The 19,127-nt window shown below is 36.2% G+C and overlaps 1 protein-coding gene across 4 annotated transcripts in view; it reads right to left on the reverse strand.

Annotated features, from left to right (window-relative positions):
• Armc3 (armadillo repeat containing 3) overlaps positions 1-19,127 on the reverse strand; it is a 98,083-nt gene that overhangs the window by 65,284 nt on the left and 13,672 nt on the right. For all 4 annotated transcript variants that reach the window (XM_078023322.1, XM_078023321.1, XM_078023320.1 and 1 more), the window contains 4 exons: positions 8,668-8,793; positions 5,946-6,014; positions 5,539-5,714; positions 2,641-2,835 (listed from right to left, as the gene is read on the reverse strand). In XM_078023322.1, coding sequence (XP_077879448.1) covers positions 2,641-2,835; positions 5,539-5,714; positions 5,946-6,014; positions 8,668-8,695 — 468 coding nt within the window. In that variant the 5' untranslated portion in view covers positions 8,696-8,793. The remainder of the gene's footprint in view (positions 1-2,640; positions 2,836-5,538; positions 5,715-5,945; positions 6,015-8,667; positions 8,794-19,127) is intronic.

A 19,127-nucleotide genomic window follows, 5' to 3' on the forward strand; every position in this document is an offset into this window, starting at 1 on the left:
TGCACTATAAGAAATGCTAAATGAAGCTCCTCTGTCTGAGGGGAAATGACCTAGTTGTAAACTAAATCTATAGGAAAGAATAAACAATACCCAAAATGGTAAATATGTGGGTAGATAATAAAGAACTAAATATTAAAGAGTAGACAAGACCACAAATGTGGATATGTGATTTTTCCTTATTTCTTTAAAACTCATATGATACAGGACTGTTCAAAACAAAAATTTTATGTTGTATCATTGGGTTTCTAATGAACATAGATGTAAAATATTTAACAATAATATTTAGAATGGGAAAACCAGACATATATTGTTATAAGTTTCCAATATTTTATTTGAAGTAGTTCCATATCAATTCTAAGTAGAATATGATCATTTTAAGTTGTCTATTGTCATCACCAGAGCAATTACCAAGTGCAAAGAGATATAGCTCGAAAGCCGATAGAGAAATTAAAATGCAACATTAAAAGTTAAATTAACATGATAGAAGGCAGAAGAGTGAAATGAGCCAACAGATCAGACAAAGAGAAAAACAATAAATGGTACACCTAAATACAACCAAATCAATAAATAGTTATGTAAAAATTGATTGAAATTTTAATTTCAAAAGCAATCTGGTAGAAAATGACATTAATTTCATGTGTTCCAATCCACAGGCATGTTATAGCTCTTCATTTATTTAAGCCTTCTTTAAAACTGTTTTGTATTTTTTTGGTGAATAAATTTTGCCCAAATTTTGTTAAATTTAACTCCTTATAGTTCATGCATTAGTAATGCACTGTAAATGGAATTGTATTAATTTTTCTTTTCAGTTGTTAATTTGTAGTATGTAGAAACTCCATTAATTAGTATGTACTGAGCTTTTATCCCTTGACTTTGATAGATCTACTTATTAGTTCTATTAGGCTCTTGTAGTCTCTCTGGATTTTCTCCATACAGTCACGTAATCCGTGAATAAATACAGTTTTATTCTTCCTTCCTAGTCTTTCAGTCTTTAATACCTATCTTTCTCTTGGCCTTGTCACCGTGGTAAGAATGATGGTGAACAAAAGCAATGAGAGCAAACATCTGGGGCCCGTACTGCATCATATGTGAGGAGGTGGGGGGCTTCCATTTATTACTTTAGATATTTTGATATCATGTGAATTTTTCCAACTAAAACACATGCATTAATTCTGAAAACATATCCTTCTTGCAAATGTCCTAGCTCTGTGATTGTGAGCAAGTTATTTATCTGTCAGTTTCATTCTTCTTACCTATAAAATGAGGTCAATGATTCAATAATTACATGTGACATGTATAATGATACAATTATTATCATTTATTCTTATCTTATAGAAAAATATTATCACATTCTCAAAAGAATTATAAAATTAATAAAATTGCATGTAAAACATCTAAACAATGCCCACCACATAGTAGATGTTTCTATCCCATTTTTTATTTAAAAGACAACAGGTAAAATATCAAACAGGTGAAAATACCATGATATATCAGACAAGTCTAGGTTCATCCCTGCAGTTAATCTCTTCCTACTTATGCAACATAGGGCAAATAAAATACCCACTCTGATTTTCAGTTTCCATTTTTAAATTGGTAAAAAAAATACTGAATTTATCATGCATTCAAATTCACAAATTCAAAATGTTTAGCCCAGAAACTGGTAAATAGGGGATCAACAAACCAAAGATGGCTAGATTTACACAGCAGAGAAACACACGTATTTGAGTATTGCCCTTCTGTATTTTACCAGTTTGGTATAATTAAGCTCTGATATTTATTTATTTTTAATGCTTAGATAAAGTGAAACTTAATATTAAGTTATTATTCAGGAAACCTTTACTCTGTCCCTAGTGCCCAAATTTCTAAGAGGTACTAAGAATAGATTTTGTCATTAGAATTCATTAAATTTATTCACGTAATAACCTATGAAAGTGGATCTGAAATCTACATATTACCATTTCACTCTGAAGTTTAGACAGTGGACCCTTGCAGAAGTTACCTGACTCACTTTAAGACAAGTAAAGAATTCGATAAATTGTTAGATTGGTTTTTGTAACTGGGAAATTATAAGGAAGACCTACAGAGTCTGAAAGTGTACAATTCATTCCTAAGGAGCTTAGTGGGAACTACAGAAATTCAGCTCCAATATTTCTCAAAATGTGTTTAGAAGATAAATTACTCTTCTTTTCTTATTCCAGAGGAAATCATGGCAGATAAAGGTTAAAAGACTAATTCTAGGTGTTTTAGGGAATTAGAAGGAAGATAATAGAACAAGAGTTTACAAATTTTAAATCTTCTATACCAATAGATTTTTTTTTAATTAGCTTCAAATGGCCTCAATAATTGGTCTGAAGCCAGGCATGATGGTGCACACCCCTGTAATCCCAACTACTTGGGAAGCTGAGACAGAAAGATCACAAGTTCAAGGCCAGCCTCAGCAATTTAGTGAGGTCGAAAGCAACTTAGTAAGACCCTGTCTCAAAATCTAAAAAGTCTGATTTAATCAGGTTAATAACCTTTATGTAGCAATTAATTAATTATTGCACTATACTTTGTACCATGCTTCAATATAATAAAATTTAATTTAAATATTATACAATTAATATTTTATAAAACATTTAGAAAATTCTTTGAAAATACCTTAGTATCTATGATCTTAATAAGTTGGTCCAATCCTTGATTTTCTCTTAGCATTGTACGGGATTCCTTATCATTTGTAATGATATTTAAGGTTTTAAGAGCCAACAACTGAATAATTGGATACTCTGACTTCAAGAGCTCCAACATAGGAGGGATTGCATTTAGTTCTTGAAGTGTAGTTCGACACTGAAAATCCTGCCACGAAATACAAATGATCACATCAGTAACTTCTGAAGCAAAATAAAGTCCTTAGAATGGAGAAATTCTATTTTCTAGCAAAGAACATTGTGAATTACAACTTCTCCATTTTTTATTCCAGATTACTTCCAAAATAATTCACAAAAATAATAAAACTCTCAGTGGACAACACCAAAATATCCATTGGTATATGCAGACATTGTCAACAACCAGAAATAAACATGACCAATGACTTTTATAGTATCCAGTATTTCTTTATGAAGCAGCAAATTCCTACTATCATAAATAGCATTACGGTAAAACCTATGCATGATAAAATTCTTTTCATACTCTGATATAATGTTCAAATAGGATTTGATAAGATGAAATGATGGCACCCATTCCTTATTATCTTCAAATGGATTGTTATGAATACCTATGTGCATGCAGGCTATTGACAGGCTGTCTGCATGCAAATTTACACAGGTTCAGAGCAGATGCATGACCTTTCCTTAAGACATTTATGATATCAAGAGATCACTATATTTTAGACAAATTGTTCTGCAAGTGTATCAGTAATTCTGTGTGAGTGGGAGCAGGGAGTAGGGGACTGGTGGTGGTGAACAGAAGAAAAAGCATAGCAAGAAGCCACTAAAAGCCCCCAAACTCTGATCGTTAAATGATATTTTCACCCAAAACGTGACAAGTAGAGAATAGCACTAAAGGTGGAAAAGCCTCCACTTACAACGAAGCCTCCTCCTCCTGGACATCCTTCAACTGACCTCTAATATTCAGCTTTCTTTAGACATAGAAAGTATAGGTTGCTCTTTATTATGGGTTAAATTGTGTCCCCACAGTCCCTCAGAATGTGACCTTATTTGGAAACAGTCATTGCAAGGGTAATTAGGTAAGATAAGGTCATCCTGGAGGAGGCTGGGTGCTTAAGAGTGTCCTTATAAGATGGGTGTCCTTAGGGGAAAGATGACAAAGGGAGAGACCAGAGTGACACAGATGCAAGCCAAGGAAGGCCATCACTAGCTGTCCCCACCAGAAGCCAGGAAGAGGCGAGGAAGGAGTCCACCCAGCCTCCGGTGCAGCCCTACCTTGATTTTGAACTTCTAACCTCAGAATTGTTGTTTTAAACCAGCCAGACTGTGGAACTTTGCTACAGCATTCCTGAGATCCTGCTGTTAGCTAATAAGAACTGTGGACGTGCCAGGCATGGTGATACAGGCCTGTAATCTCAAAGGCTGGGGAGGCTGAGGCAGGAGGATTGTGAGTTCAAAGCCAGCCTCAGCAAAAGCGAGGCACTAAACAGCTCAGTGAGACCCTATCTCTAAATAAAATACAAAATAGGGCTGGGGATGTGGCTCAGTGACCAAGTGCCCCTGAGTTGAAACCCTATACCCACCTCCCTGCCAAAAAATTGTGGAGGCAATGCTTTTCATCCCTGCTTGATTAAAAAAAAAATAGGGAAATACAGGTAAAAGGAGTCTGGAGATTAAAAACACAAGTACATGTATAGGAATACTTAAGCCTGTTGGGTGAAGGAAAGCCTAAGTAACCAGAGAAGGCAAAAAGGAGCCGAGCTTTCTCTATAGGACCTCTCTTAGGAGTGGGCGCCTGGTCAAGTTGTGCAGACACACTAAGGCCAGAAGATTTTGAATCCATTCCTCTCTCTTTGCCCAGATACTTTGCTTTGCTATGAATCCTCTTCCTCACTCTTGTTTCAAAATCTTTCTTTCATACTCTATTGATAGCCATTTAAAATGGGGCTTTTGTAGTTTTGCCTCATCTCAATCTTAGCAAATGTGTGTGTTGATTATTAAGGAAATGAGCAGAAAAAGCAGCAGAGAAGGCTGTTAAACTTCTGGGAAACTGACCTCCTGTGGGTGTGAGGGTGTGGGTGTTTAGAGGGGGTTGGGGTTGAGGGACAGGATGGCAGGGAGGGGAAGGTGGCAGTGTATTCACACCAGGGTCTGGCCTGCTCCGTAGTCTGGTGAATGGCTGTAATCCATTGTGTTCAAATATTTGCACTCTACCCATATAATCTACAGACATGTTTGCTAGACAAATGTCGACTCAGAAACTCAGATAAATACTTCTGTGTATCAAAAATAAATAAGACATCAGAGAGGAAAACAGCCAATGAGGTTGCCTCTTGCTATTGTGAACAATGAATGCAGATCATACTCAAATCACTAACTCTTTTTTTTTCCTTGATAAATAAATCTAATCCAAAGTCTTGGTACACTGAACAGGGGAGAGATTATATTCAGTGTGCTTAAATTGCTAGGGTTAGATCAATAGGTCACTTCCTTGGTTCAATAGGAATCTTAGATTTCCTGTTTTAGAAGAAGCACATTTTATCTAGATTAATCCCACCCTAATCTGCATGCCATGCTATTCTTTAAAAACAGAAATATATTTCTAAAATATGCTTTCACAGGAGGCAATTACTTATAAAATGTGAAAATATATCTACACTAAATTTCTGTTATTTTTCCAGAAGAACTGATAATGCAAACCTGGTGATTTTTTTTTTATAAAATAAAAAAAACTTTTAAAAATTGGAAAACAAGAATAATAGTTTTTGTCAAAATGTTTTTTTCTTTTCTCAGTGCTGGGATGTAAACCCAGAGCCTCATACATGGTACAAAATCTCTCTACTACTGGGCTAGAACCCTAACTATCAAAACACTTTTTAGAAGTTAATCTTACCTGAACCAAATTGAAAATGCATTCAATAGAATTCTTCTTCACATCAGGGTCTGGGCTGCTCAGTAGTCTGATGAGTGGCTCCAACCCACCATGTTCAAAAATTTGTACTTTACCTGTATACTCGACAGACATGTTTGCCAGACAAAGACTAGCAAACTCATGGATAACTACTTCTTCTGTATATCAAAAATAAATAAGAAAAGTATGTTAAATGCTTATTCAACCCATATTTTAACATATGCTTTGAAAACAAGAGCTCCACAAATCCTACTTGGAGCCCACCTTTTCCATAAAACTCAAAATTTAGCTATGGTTTTCAAGATTTTAATGACAACTCATACGCGATTGTTCAATGTGAACTATTTACAATAGGCAGTTTCATAAAATTAAAAAAAAACCAAAGTTACCTTCTGGAGAGAGCTGAGCAATAACAGAACTCATGACATCTAACTCCCTTAACAATTTTTTAACATCATCTACAAAGGAAGAAACAGAACATCCATATTTATTAAAATAATAATGGCAATGTCTATTGAACAGTCCTTTAAGAGATAGATATGATTATTATCTAAGTTCACAGACAAGAGAATTGAGGTCCAAAAATTACACAAGTAAGTGGCAGGGCTAGGTTGCAAGTCCAGGTTGGGCTGACCTACAGGGATTCTCACCTATATCCCTTGACCACTGGGCTACCTATCTTCCAAACACCACAAGTGATAACTGTAAAAATGCCAAACATGCCTAGAGCACATATCAGTAGAGTTGGGTTATTGTGCCCTACCCTTTTATTATACAATAGTAGTAATTCTTTTTTCTTTTTCTTTTGCTAGAAGGGTATTTTAAATTTTTGATTTTAATAAAACTTACATAGAATGCAAAGAATAGGATAATTCTTATAATAACCTATTTCAGTTAATATATCTTGATTGCTTACATTCCATTTAATGAAAATGCCAAAAATGCTTAAAGATAAGTATATTGGCTGTTTTAAAGTTCACTTTTATGAGGAATAAGGTATCTCTTATCCTTTAGTTTTACAATTGTTCTTCTTGCTCAGTTATTGTTATCTGTAAGCTAAAATCAGCATCATGAGAATTTTGGGAAAGTTCACTTTGCAGCAGCCAAAGTAGATGGTGTCTGCATGAATTCTTTCTTATTACCTGCTGAATACACTTGGCTTTTACTGGACATCATTTCCTGAGGAATTCAGGACTATGACTTTTATTCAAAACTTCTGCTTTCTCTGTTTCTGTTGGAAGTAGTTAAAGGAGGTCAGGCAAAATCACAGCTAGACATATGGAGGTAAATAGACTTGAACTACCAAAGAATAATTGCTCTTCTAGGAAGTGTGCTGTGCCAAGATGGAGGACCTCATTGTGCCTTGGCATAATACTCAGACCCTCAGGTACACTGAATGGAGCGAACCCTGTCACCCAAGCTGAGGGTTGTTATACAATAGGTGTATACAATAGGTGTATAACAAATACCTTGTTCCTCAAATTCTGAGGTGTGTAAAGACTTTATTTGGCAAACCAAGGTGTGTGTCACCTGATGCTGCAAGAGAGATGCGGCGATGCCCCTCTCCCTTTTTTGATCATGTGTTCTCAGTTATACAGTTATACATTCAACATGGCACTGTGCACAATTATGACACAGCTCATCCATGAGATCCATTTATGAAGACTCCACACAAATGATTACTCTGTTATTAATTTCTCATCACCTCAGTTATTCATGTAATTGTCATAAGTGTCGTACCTACCTTGCAGATCTGCTCCTTAGAAATAAATGACTCGATGTCCAAATAGCACTTAGAACAGTTCCTGGCACATCCCCAGTGCCAAGTAAGAGTTAACTAGTGTTATTCTCACGATCTACTTGGTAGGGCGTCCATCCCCCACAAACCTCTCCATCCTGCTGCCATCTGTGGAAATGCTCTCAGAGCCCCTGCCTTACAGCATTACCCCTGTCATGGCTCCTGATGGTGCTGCCTACCCTGGGGACCTCGGCAGAATCCTGCCTGTTTCCAGCATGGCAGGAGCTCTCCAGGCAGTCTCTGTACCTGAGGTTGTAACGACACACAGAACACCCCCTTCCTCTCCTCTTTCCATCCCTCACTCATAACTGTCTCTGGGAACACTGATGCCACAGCCCCTGCTGGGCACACAGGACCAGGAGACCCCCCAACCCCCATTCATTGCACAGCATCCAGAGAAAATGCAAGATAGGAATACAGGAAGGAGGGGAAGGAATCTGTGCTCCAGTTCTGCTGAGACATGGTGAGACTGGGAAACTATTGTGACTTGAACTATGTACCATTGTCAGAGTTTATTCCCAGCAGCCTGAACTTCATGGCTGAATTCAGTCTCCATTAAGGGTGTCCTTTAAGTTTTTTTTTTTTTGTCAGTTACAAAGTTTTTGTGGGCTGGCTCAAAAACTACCCTGATAACATAGGAAAATGACTTGCACTGTTCATAAGTCAACCATGACTTTCTTTATTGGCTTGGTTTTGGCCCAAATCAATATTCTAATAGACATAACAGCATATTTTAACTAATGCTATTATACCACACTATCAAATACATAAAAATATTTCAAGCAAGTACTAGATTTGACTGAAGAATAAATGTCCACATCTGAATTTTGGGCAACAATATGATACAGAATTGTGATACAGCCCATCCCTGAGATAATAGTTTGCAGTTTCAAAAATCAATTCATCAAAACTCTATACTCTAGGCTTTATCTACCATGAAATATAGATGAAGTATAACTTACATGTAGGCAGCAAATGACATTACACTAACTTAAGAAAAATCCATTTTTGTTTTAAGAGGTAATGATTACTCCTCCTACTTATAAGACTGGGATACACTGTATCATCAGTTTTCAGAGGAGCTTTAGTATGTGTATATCTGCAACTATTTTTATATTTTAAAAATATCCCTTAAAATATGAATCATCCATTTGTTGCATTGTACTGATGTAGCTATTTTGTTAACACTGAAGTCAGCTTAAACACAAGCAAAGCAAATCTCTTAAATTTAAAAGAAGAACAATACACTACATGAGATTGTTTATTTTTTAAAAGTGTATATTCACTATTGTTTTTTAAAAGTTGGTACTTACTGTTAGAAGCCAGGATTCCAAATATCATAGTAGCATTTCTTCTTACAATTTTGTCTTCATGAGTGAGAAGCTTGGTTAAAGGTTCCACAGCTCCGAGTTCAAGGAGGGTTGCTTTATTTTCCTCTCCTGACGTCACAGGTAAAATGAAATCACATATTGAGATCATCATTGCAATTTCTTTTTTGCCATGTTGCTTTTCTCATACCTTTTTGCTTCTGCTCATATTTCTCTCAGAATAAACTCATAGCTCACTTACCTTGGATGTTGCTACTCTCTACTCTCCCTGATGTTTACAGAGCTGTCTTCATCTCCTCTTGAGTTCAGAGGCTACACTGCACCAACACAGAGAGACCTCATCTATCTAATGTCACCATGCCCAAGTCTTTCTTATGTTTCTTTATCCTGTTTTATTTTCATCAAACCACTTAACAACCTCTATGTTTTGCTTGCCCACTCCACTATAACTTAAATTTCTAGGACAAGCACCCTTGCTATATCCTTGGTGTGCAGCACAGTGTTGGTCGCACAATAGTATTCCATAAACACATGAATAGTTCATTATAAAGCAGTTCATTAGTATAGGTAGTCCCTACTTAAAGTATGTGTGATGATCAGAGGGAACTAATGCATCACTAAATGGAAGCATAGCTCCTTTTATATCATGGAAGATGAGCCTGCAGCCAACGTGCATGTAGAGATGAGCCGCCAGGTCCACTGGGACTATAGCTCAGCCCAGGATCTAGCTGTGGAATCTAGCTGTGGCAAGAAGCCCCCAAAGCAGAAGTCCAGTAAAGCCAGAGTCTAGCCTAACTTCAGAAGTAGTTTATCCATACATCTGTAAGTGGGATATCATGCCGCAAAGTTTGGAAAAATGTTTAGGTCTTGATTAATTTCAGCTTTTCAATTTCACTGAACTTTGAAAATATATCTTTCATTTCCAATATGAACTTCAGAGTGTAATAGTCACTTTAACTTACAGTGAATTTGCTGTATCAGATGGAAAGATTGTCTGCTTCTCTCAAGACTGCCAAATTGTCTTCCAAAATGGCCATATCATTTTGCATTTTCACCAACTAATGAGAGTTTCCTTTGCTCCACATCTTTGACAGCATTTGATGGTGTCGTTGTTAAGAATTTTAGCCATCGAATAGATATGTAGTTATTATGTTCAGATATGAAGTATCTTCCAAAAGTTCATGTGTGAAATGATGCAAGAATGTACAGAGGTGAAAAAATTAGGAGAGTTGAAACCAAATGGTTGGTTAATCCACTGAAATGGATTAGCCAGGTGGTAACTGTAGGCATTTAGGATGTGGCTGGGGGAGTTAAAGTCACTGGGGGAATGTCTTTGGTTTATATATTTTGTCCCTGGAAAGTAGAACTCTCTCTGCTTCCTTATTGCCATGTTTTTGAAGTTCTTTCCTCCACCACACTTTTCCACCATAATGTTCTGCTTCATTCTGGGTCCACAGCTATGGACTCAGTCATTTATGGACTGAGCCTTCTGAAACTGGGAGCCCCCCAAAAAACTTTTACTCCTCTACATTATTCTTGTCAGGTCTTTTGGTCACAGTGACAAAAAAAGGGCTAAAACAGTGGTGGTATTTCATTTGTTTTAATTTAATATTCCCTAATGTTTGTGATGTGGAAATTGTTCTATGCTTATTTGCCATATCTCACTTTTGGTCAAGTGTGTGTTCAGAATAAATTTAATGGAGTATGATTTATCAATTATTCTTAAAGATCATGTTTTAGACTAGAAGTTTTCATTGTTTCACAACCACTTATGGAAAAGACTGTCTTCACTGAATTGTCTTTGCATCTTTGTTGGCAAATTTGTCCATATATACATGCAAGTCTATTTCTGTACCTTCTATTATGTTCCATTGATCTGTTTATCTTTATGATGATAACACTGTCTTAATCACTGCAGCTTTACAATAGTCTTAAATCAGATAGTGCGAGCTCTCCAACTTTGTTCTTAAAGTTGTTTTTGACTTTTTAGGTCCTTTTCATGTACATATGAATTTTAGAAATCTAAAATTCTGTTTCTGTTAAGAAATAAAGACTGGTGAGATTTTGGTAAAATTGCATGGATCTATAGATCAATGACCACCTTGTAGAAAAACAACATCTTAACAATTGAGATCTTTCACTCCATGAACCCAGGACATCTTTTCAATTCATTTGAATCTTCTTTAATTTCTTCCAGCAATATTTCATAGCAGTATTTCATACAGGTCTTTCCTATCTTTTGGTCAATGTATTCCTAGGTATTTTATAATTTTTGGTGCTGTGGTAAACAGCATTTTGTAACACTGATTTCTGATTGTTTATTGCTTGTTTGTAGAAGTGCAATTGAGTATATTAATTTTGCCTACTACAACCTTGCTCACTTACAAATTCTTACAGCTTTCCACAGATCCAATAGAAAGCACTACATATGTAGTAATTTTATGTGTCAGCTTGACTAGGTTAAAGGATGCTCAGAAAAGTGATGAAACATTATTTCTGGGTATGTCTGTGAAGACGCTTCTGGAAGAGACAGCATTTGAATTAGTAGACTGAATAAGAAAGATCTGGATAAGAAAGACCCTCACCAATATGGTCAGGCAACATCCAAATTATTGAAGATCCAAACAGAACAGAAAAGTGGAGGAAGGCAAAATTCTCTCCCTCTTCTTGAGTTGGAACATCCATCTGCTCCTACCCTTGGAGATCAGAGCTCCCAGTTCTTGGGCCTTCAGGCTCCAGGACCTTATCCTAGCCGGCTTGGTTCTCAGGCCTTTGATTTCCACTGACTGGCAGCAATGGCTCTTTTAGTTCTCCAGCTTACATATGGCCACAGGACCTGGACTTTGGCTTCCATAATCACACACACCCATTCCCATTAATCTATCCTCTAACTGTATGTTCTACTTAACAGTTTTGAATTTTTCAGTCTTTTGATTAACTAACTATCATTATAAAAAGACTTACCTATCGCTGCCTCTTTTCTCTGTTTTCCTGATGTTAACATACCCACTCTAGGTTTGTTTTGGCTAGTACTTGCATGTGATATCTTTCCTCATCCTTTTATTTATGTCTTTATATTCTAGGTACATTTTTTTTTTTGGAAGGCAGCATGTAGTTTGGTCTTTTTTTATCCAATACAACAATATCTCCATGTGAATTGGAAAGCAGAGACCATTTACATTTTATCTGATTATCAGTTCAGCCTACCATCTTGTTATTTATTTTTCAAATGCCCCATTAATCCTTATTTTATTTTTCTTCATTTCTGCCTTCTTTTTATACAAATTTGAGTGTTATTTATTCTTTTATTTTACTTCCTTTGTTGACTTATTTGATATATATATATATATATATATAATTTTGTTGTTGTTTTTGTTGTTGTTGTTGTTGTTGTTGTTGTAATTTCATTGGCAGGGTGCAGTATATTGACATCCAGTCTCAAGTTGGATCGCATTTCACATGCAGTACTAGAACTCTGTCTGAGTGTACTTCCATTGTTTTTCCTTTTTACCTGAGTGCTGCTGTTGCCACGTTATTTTACTTCCATATATGTTCCGGACTACACAATGTACGATTATTATTTTTGTTTAAAGTGAAAATTTGCATTTAAAGGGGGTAAAAATGATCAGAAACAGTATTTGGTTGTCACCACTTCTGGTGCTCTGTGTTCTTTTGGGTGGATCCATATTTCCATCTACTGTCACTTCCCTCTGTCAAAGGTCCTCTTTTACATAATTAGTAGTGTGGGTCTGCTGGTAATCAATTATTTCAGATTTTGTATGTTTTAGGAGAAAAGATTTTATTTCACCTTTGTTTGTAAGGAATATTTTTGTGAGTATAAAATTCTAGGTGGAAAGTTTTTATTTTTCTTTCAGTTACTTTGTCAGTCCACTGACTTCTTGCTTGTGTTGTTGCTGATAATAAATCATTCTTACTGATTATTTGTTAAATGTTGTCATCTTTGTCTTTGTCCTTCTGAATATAGCACACCCCTATATTCCCACTGGCTGATTTTAAGAATTTTGTCTTCATCCTGTCTTTTTGTTCTTATTTTCGTTTGTTCTTTTGAGTTATACATGACAGTAGACTCTATATAAGCACAAAATATATCTTATTCTAATTAGGATCTCAATCTCCTGGATGTACATGATATTTTTAAGTGATTAGTTTTGTGATGAACCTTGGTTTGGTTTATTTCATATTCTTTGTACTTGTGGTTTGACGAGCATCTTCAATCTTTAGACCTCGAGTTTTCATCATATTTGGGGACATGTTGGCCATTATTTTTTTAGATTATTCTTTCTGTCCTCATCTCTCTTTTTCTCACACTCCAGTTAGACACATATTGGGCTCCTGAATTTTTCTCATAGCTCTATGGATCTCTGTTTATCTTCTAAAAATATCTTTTCTCATTGTGACTTATTTTGCATAGGTTCTCTGTCTTTAGATTAAAAAAATTTTCTTCTGCAATGTCTAATCTGAAGTTAATCTAAGCCATGTATTTTTATTTTGGAAACAGAAGTTTTCATCTCTTCAAGTTATATTTGGATCTTTTTTATGTGTTCCATGTTTCTACTTACTCTCAACATATGGAATAGAGAGATGTAATTAATCTTTTAATGTTTTCTCTGCTAATTCTAATATGAGTCAGTTTTTATTTACTGCTTGATTTATATCCTTATTATAAATTTTTTCTGCTTCTTTTCATGCCTGGTGTTGTTTTTTTTTTTTAATTAGGGAATTGAATTCTACTTTGTTAAGCAATGGATATTTCTGTGTTCTTGAAATTTGGGAGCACAATTAAGTTTCTCATAAGCGGTTTAATCCTTTCAGATCTTGCTTTAACATTTGTTAGGTGGTTAACAGAACAGTTCTCAATGTAGGACTAGTTGTTTCACCTACTAAGGTGTGACTCTGTATATTCTACATAATGCTCCATGAATATTGAGGTTTTTCAGTCTGGCTAATGGAAAGAGGTACTCTAGCCTGTGTGAACACCAGGCCCCTGTTGCTCCCATCGTTTTGGGTGTCTCTAAGTAAGTAGTTCCCTCACAAGCACACACATTGCTCAGTCAGTACTCCATGAGTACTTGAATAGTAGATAACAGGCCTCCTGTGTTCTCTCTCCGTGCAACTCCCTTCTCTGCTACTTGGTTCAGAAAATTCTGGGTGCCTTTGTCTCCCTGGACTCTTAGGTGACTTCTCAACTCTGTCCACCAGGTTTACCCTTTTCTGTTCTGTGGCCAGGAAACTCTCTGAAGTCAACAAGTTGGGGCAATCACAGGACGTATTTCCTGTGTTTCCCCATCCCTTGGTGGTTACTGCCCTTGTCTGAAGGTCAATGTCTTGCCAACTGACATTTCATGCATTTTGTCTGTTTTCTTGGTTGCTCTACATGCAGTAGGATAGATAAATCTGGTCTTTTACTCCATCTTGGCCAGAAGGAAAAGTCCCATCATTTTTCTTAATTTTTTTTTTCAGAAAATACTGCCGGAATTAAGTACCAGACAAAATATTTTTGTATTGATTTTACACGAAATACATACTTATTTTTTTAACCACATATGACACAAAAAGTGATATAATTAGGTACATGTGACCTAATTAGCCAGATGACCTAAGATGACTCTAAGACTGGGTGGGATGCACACTGCCACACTGCCATAGACACATAGTCCAATAACTCCTTGAAGTTTGAACTCAATTCTCTACAACCTACTCACAAACCATACCTTCCACAACCACCCTGGGTTTTGACTTGATTCCCCGTCATCACAAAGCAAGGTGAGTACTATGCAACTTGCTAATTGAGGAATTTGTTGTTCTTTGATCCAGGTCCTCAGTGTTTAACGCATCATTTCTTTAAAATCAAATTGTTCCCATCTTGATTTGAAATGGTTTGTTAAAAATACCAAGCTATGCTTCAAATAGTCTCAATTGAAATGTCTTATAATTTAATAAAAGTCCGATTTTTATCACCATTTGGAATTAACTAAAATGTAACTATTTTGTATATTTGTAAATCTTCTATGAATAGACCCTTTGATAGAATCTGATTTGTAATCTTTACAATTTTAAAATGAACTTAATTTTTTTACAATAATTTAGCTTTACAGAAAAATTGCAAAGATGGTACAGAGAGCTTCCACATATCATAGACCCAACTTCCTCTATTATTAACGTTTGACATTAGTATCATGGTATGCTTCTTACAATTAATGAACCAATATTTCTACACTATTACTAATATCCTCACAGGCTTTGGGGGTTTCCTTTTTTTTTTTTTTTTTTGGTGGTGGTGGTGGCGTTTTTTTGTTTTGTTTTGTTTTTTAAAACTACTGGGGATTGAACCCTGGACCTCACACATGCTAGACAAGTGCTCTACCACTGAGTTACATCCCCAACCCCTTCTAACTTAAAAATATATATATTATTATTTTGCAGCACTGGGGCTTAAACCCATGAGTACTCTAACACTGAATTATATCCCCAGCCCTTCATATTTTTTGAGACAGGGTGTCACCAAATGTCTCAGATTGGCCTCAAATTTGCAATCCATCAGCCTCAGCCTCTCGAATTGCTGGGATTGCAGGAGTGTGCCACCATGCCTGACTTTGGTTTCCTTGGTTTCAACCTAATATCTTTCTTCTGTTTCAGAATTCTAGTGAATTTCTGCATGACAGTTAGTGACCAGGTCTCCTTGGCTCCTCTTGGCTGTGAGAGGTTCTCAGACTTTCCTGTTTTCAATGGTCATGACCATTTTGAGAAGTACTGGTTAGTATTTTGTAGAATATCCCTGAATTGGGATTGGTCTGATTTTTTTTTACATATATATATTTTTTTTAGTTGTTGATAGACCTATATTATTTATATATTTATATGTGGTGCTGAGAATGGAACCCAGTGCTTCACACATCCCCAGACCCAGCCCTTGTCTGATTTTTAAAAATCATGATTAGACTGAGTTTATGGGTTTTAGGGAGAAATACCATCAAGAGAAGAGGCCACTTTCATCACGATACCAGCCATGCACACCGTCAACCTGACATCACTATTGATATAGATTTTGATCACTTAGCTGGGATAGTGTTTGTCAGGTTTCTTTGTTGTAAATTTGTTCTTTTTTTCTCTGTTTCTACAGGACACTCTTTGGGAAGAAGTCACTATGTGTGACCAAACCATAAAAAGTGGAAAATTATATTTCACTTATTTGAGGGCAGAGTATCCATGTAAGCTCTTGGAATTCTTTTTCATGGGAGATTTGTCTTTTTCTTCCTTCCTTTATTTATTTATCCATCCATTCAATCACTTAGTATATCAGTATGGTATGGACTCAGGGATGTTCATTTTATTTTATTTTGGGTTATAATCCAACACTATTTTATTTTCCAGCTCTAACCACTAGGATTCTGTTAAGTACTGTGGCTTTTTTTTTTTTTTTTTTTTTTTTAGTTTTCGGCGGACACAACATCTTTGTTGGTATGTGGTGCTGAGGATTGAACCCGGGCCGTATGCATGCCAGACGAGCGTGCTACCGCTTGAGCCACATCCCCAGCCCCAGTACTGTGGCATTTTTTTCTCTTTTTTTTTATTGGTTATTCACAACATTACAAAGCTCTTGACATATCATATTTCATACATTAGCTTCAAGTGGGTTATGAACTCCCATTTTTACCCCAAATACAGATTGCAGAATCACATCGGTTACACATCCACAATTTTACATAATGCCCTATTAGTAACTGTTGTATTCTGCTACCTTTCCTATCCTCTACTATCCCCCCTCCCCTCCCCTCCCATCTTCTCTCTCTACCTCATCTACTGTAATTCATTTCTCTCCTTGTTTATTTTCCCATTCCCCTCACAACCTCTTATATGTAATTTTGTATAACAATGAGGGTCTCCCTCCATTTCCATGCAATTCCCCTTTCTCTCCCTTTCCCTGCCACCTCATGTCTCTGTCTAATGTTAATCTTTTCTTCCTGCTCTTCCTCCCTGCTCTATTCTTAGTTGCTCTCATTATATCAAAGAAGACATTTGGTATTTGTTTTTTAGGGATTGTCTAGCTTCACTAAGCATAATCTGCTCTAGTGCCATCCATTTCCCTGTGAATTCCATGATTTTGTCATTTTTTAGTGCTGCGTAATACTCCATTGTGTATAAATGCCACATTTTTTTAATCCATTCATCCGTTGAAGGGCATCTGGGTTGGTTCCACAGTCTAACTATTGTGAATTGTGCTGCTGTGAACATGGATGTGGCAGTATCCCTGCAGTACGCTCTTTTAAGGTCTTCAGGGAATAGTCCGAGAAGGGCACTAGCTGGGTCAAATGGTGGTTCCATTCCCAGCTTTCCCAGGAATCTCCAAACTGCTTTCCAAATTGGCCAAACCAATTTGCAGTCCCACCAGCAATGTACAAGTGTACCCTCTTCCCCACATCCTCTCCACCACTTGTTGTTTGACTTCATAATGGCTGTCAATCTTACTGGGGTGAGATGGTATCTTAGGGTGGTTTTGATTTGCATTTCTCTGACTGCTAGAGATGGTGAGCATTTTTTCATGTATTTGTTGATTGATTGTATGTCCTCCTCTGAGAAGTGTCTGTTCAGGTCCTTGGCCCATTTGTTGATTGGGTTATTTGTTATCTTATTGTCTAATTTTTTGACTTCTTTGTATACTCTGGATATTAGGGCTCTATCTGAAGTGTGAGGAGTAAAAATTTGTTCCCATAATGTAGGCTCCCTATTTACCTCTCTTATTGTTTCTCTTGCTGTGAAAAAACTTTTTAGTTTAAGTAAGTCTCATTTGTTGATTCTTGGTATTAAGTCTTGTGCTATGGGTGTCTTATTAAGGAATTTGGAGCCCGACCCCACAATATGTAGATTGGAGCCAACTTTCTTTTCTATCAGACGCAGAGTCTCTGATTTGATATCAAGGTCCTTGATCCATTTTGAGTTAACTTTTGTGCATGGTGAGAGGAGGGGATTCAGTTTCATTTTGTTGCATATGGATTTCCAGTTTTCCTAACACCATTTGTTGAAGATGCTATCCCTCCTCCATTGCATGCTTTTAGCCCCTTTATCAAATATAAGATAGTTGTAACTTTGTGGATTAGTCTCTGTGTCCTCTATTCTATACCATTGGTCCACCTGCCTGTTTTGGTACCAGTACCATGCTGTTTTTGTTACTATTGCTCTGTAGTATAGTTTGAAATCTGGTATCACTATACTGCCTGATTCACACTTCCTGCTTAGAATTGCTTTTGCTATTCTGGGTCTTTTATTTTTCCATATGAATTTCATGATTGCTTTATCTATTTCTACAAGCAATGCCATTGGGATTTTGATTGGCATTGCATTAAACCTATAGAGAACTTTTGGTAATATCTCCATTTTGATGATGTTAGTTCTGCCTATCCATGAACAGAGTATATTTTTTTCATCTTCTAAGATCTTCTTCTACTTCTCTCTTTAGGGTTCTGTAGTTTTCATTGTATAAATCTTTCACCTCTTTTGTTATGTTGATTCCCAAGTATTTTATTTTTTTTGACGATATTGTGGAGTGTTTTTCCTCATTTCCGTTTCAGAAGTTTTGTCGCTGATATACAGAATTGCCTTTGATTTATGCGTGTTGATTTTATATCCTGCCACTTTGCTGAATTCATTTATTAGTTCTAGTAGTTTTTTTGTAGACCCTTTTGGGTCTTCTAGGTATAGAATCATGTCTTCCGCAAATAGTGATAATTTAAGTTCTTCTTTTCCAATTTTTATGCCTCTAATTTCTTTCGTTTGTCTAATTGCTCTGGCCAGTGTTTCTAGAACTATGTTGAACAGAAGAGGTGATAGAGGGCATCCCTGTCTTGTTCCAGACTTTAGAGGGAATGCTTTCAATTTTTCTCCATTCAGAATGATGCTAGCCTGAGGCTTAGCATAGATAGCTTTTACAATGTCAAGGTAAGTTCCTGTTATTCCTAGTTTTTCTAATGTTTTGAACATAAAGGGATGCTATACTTTGTTGAATGCTTTTTCTGCGTCTATCGAGATGATCATATGGTTCTTATATTTAAGTCTATTGATGTGGTGAATAACATTTATTGATTTCCGTATATTGAACCATCCTTGCATCCCAGGGATGAATCCTACTTGATCATGGTGCACAATTTTTTTTGATATGTTTTTGTATCCGAATCACCAGAATTTTATTGAGGATTTTTGCATCTAGGTTCATCAGAGATATTGGTCTGTAGTTTTCTTTCTTTGAGATGACTTTGTCTGATTTTGGAATCAGGGTGATGTTGGCCTCATAGAATGAATTTGGAAGAGCTCCCTCTTTTTCTATTTCCTGAAATAACTTGAAAAGTATTGGTATTAATTCTTCTTTAAAGGTTTTGTAAAACTCCGCTGTATACCCATCCAGTCCTGGGCTTTTCTTGGTTGGTAGTCTT

Source organism: Ictidomys tridecemlineatus, chromosome 10, assembly GCF_052094955.1.
Source record: "Ictidomys tridecemlineatus isolate mIctTri1 chromosome 10, mIctTri1.hap1, whole genome shotgun sequence".
NCBI classification, from domain to species: Eukaryota; Metazoa; Chordata; class Mammalia; order Rodentia; family Sciuridae; genus Ictidomys; species Ictidomys tridecemlineatus.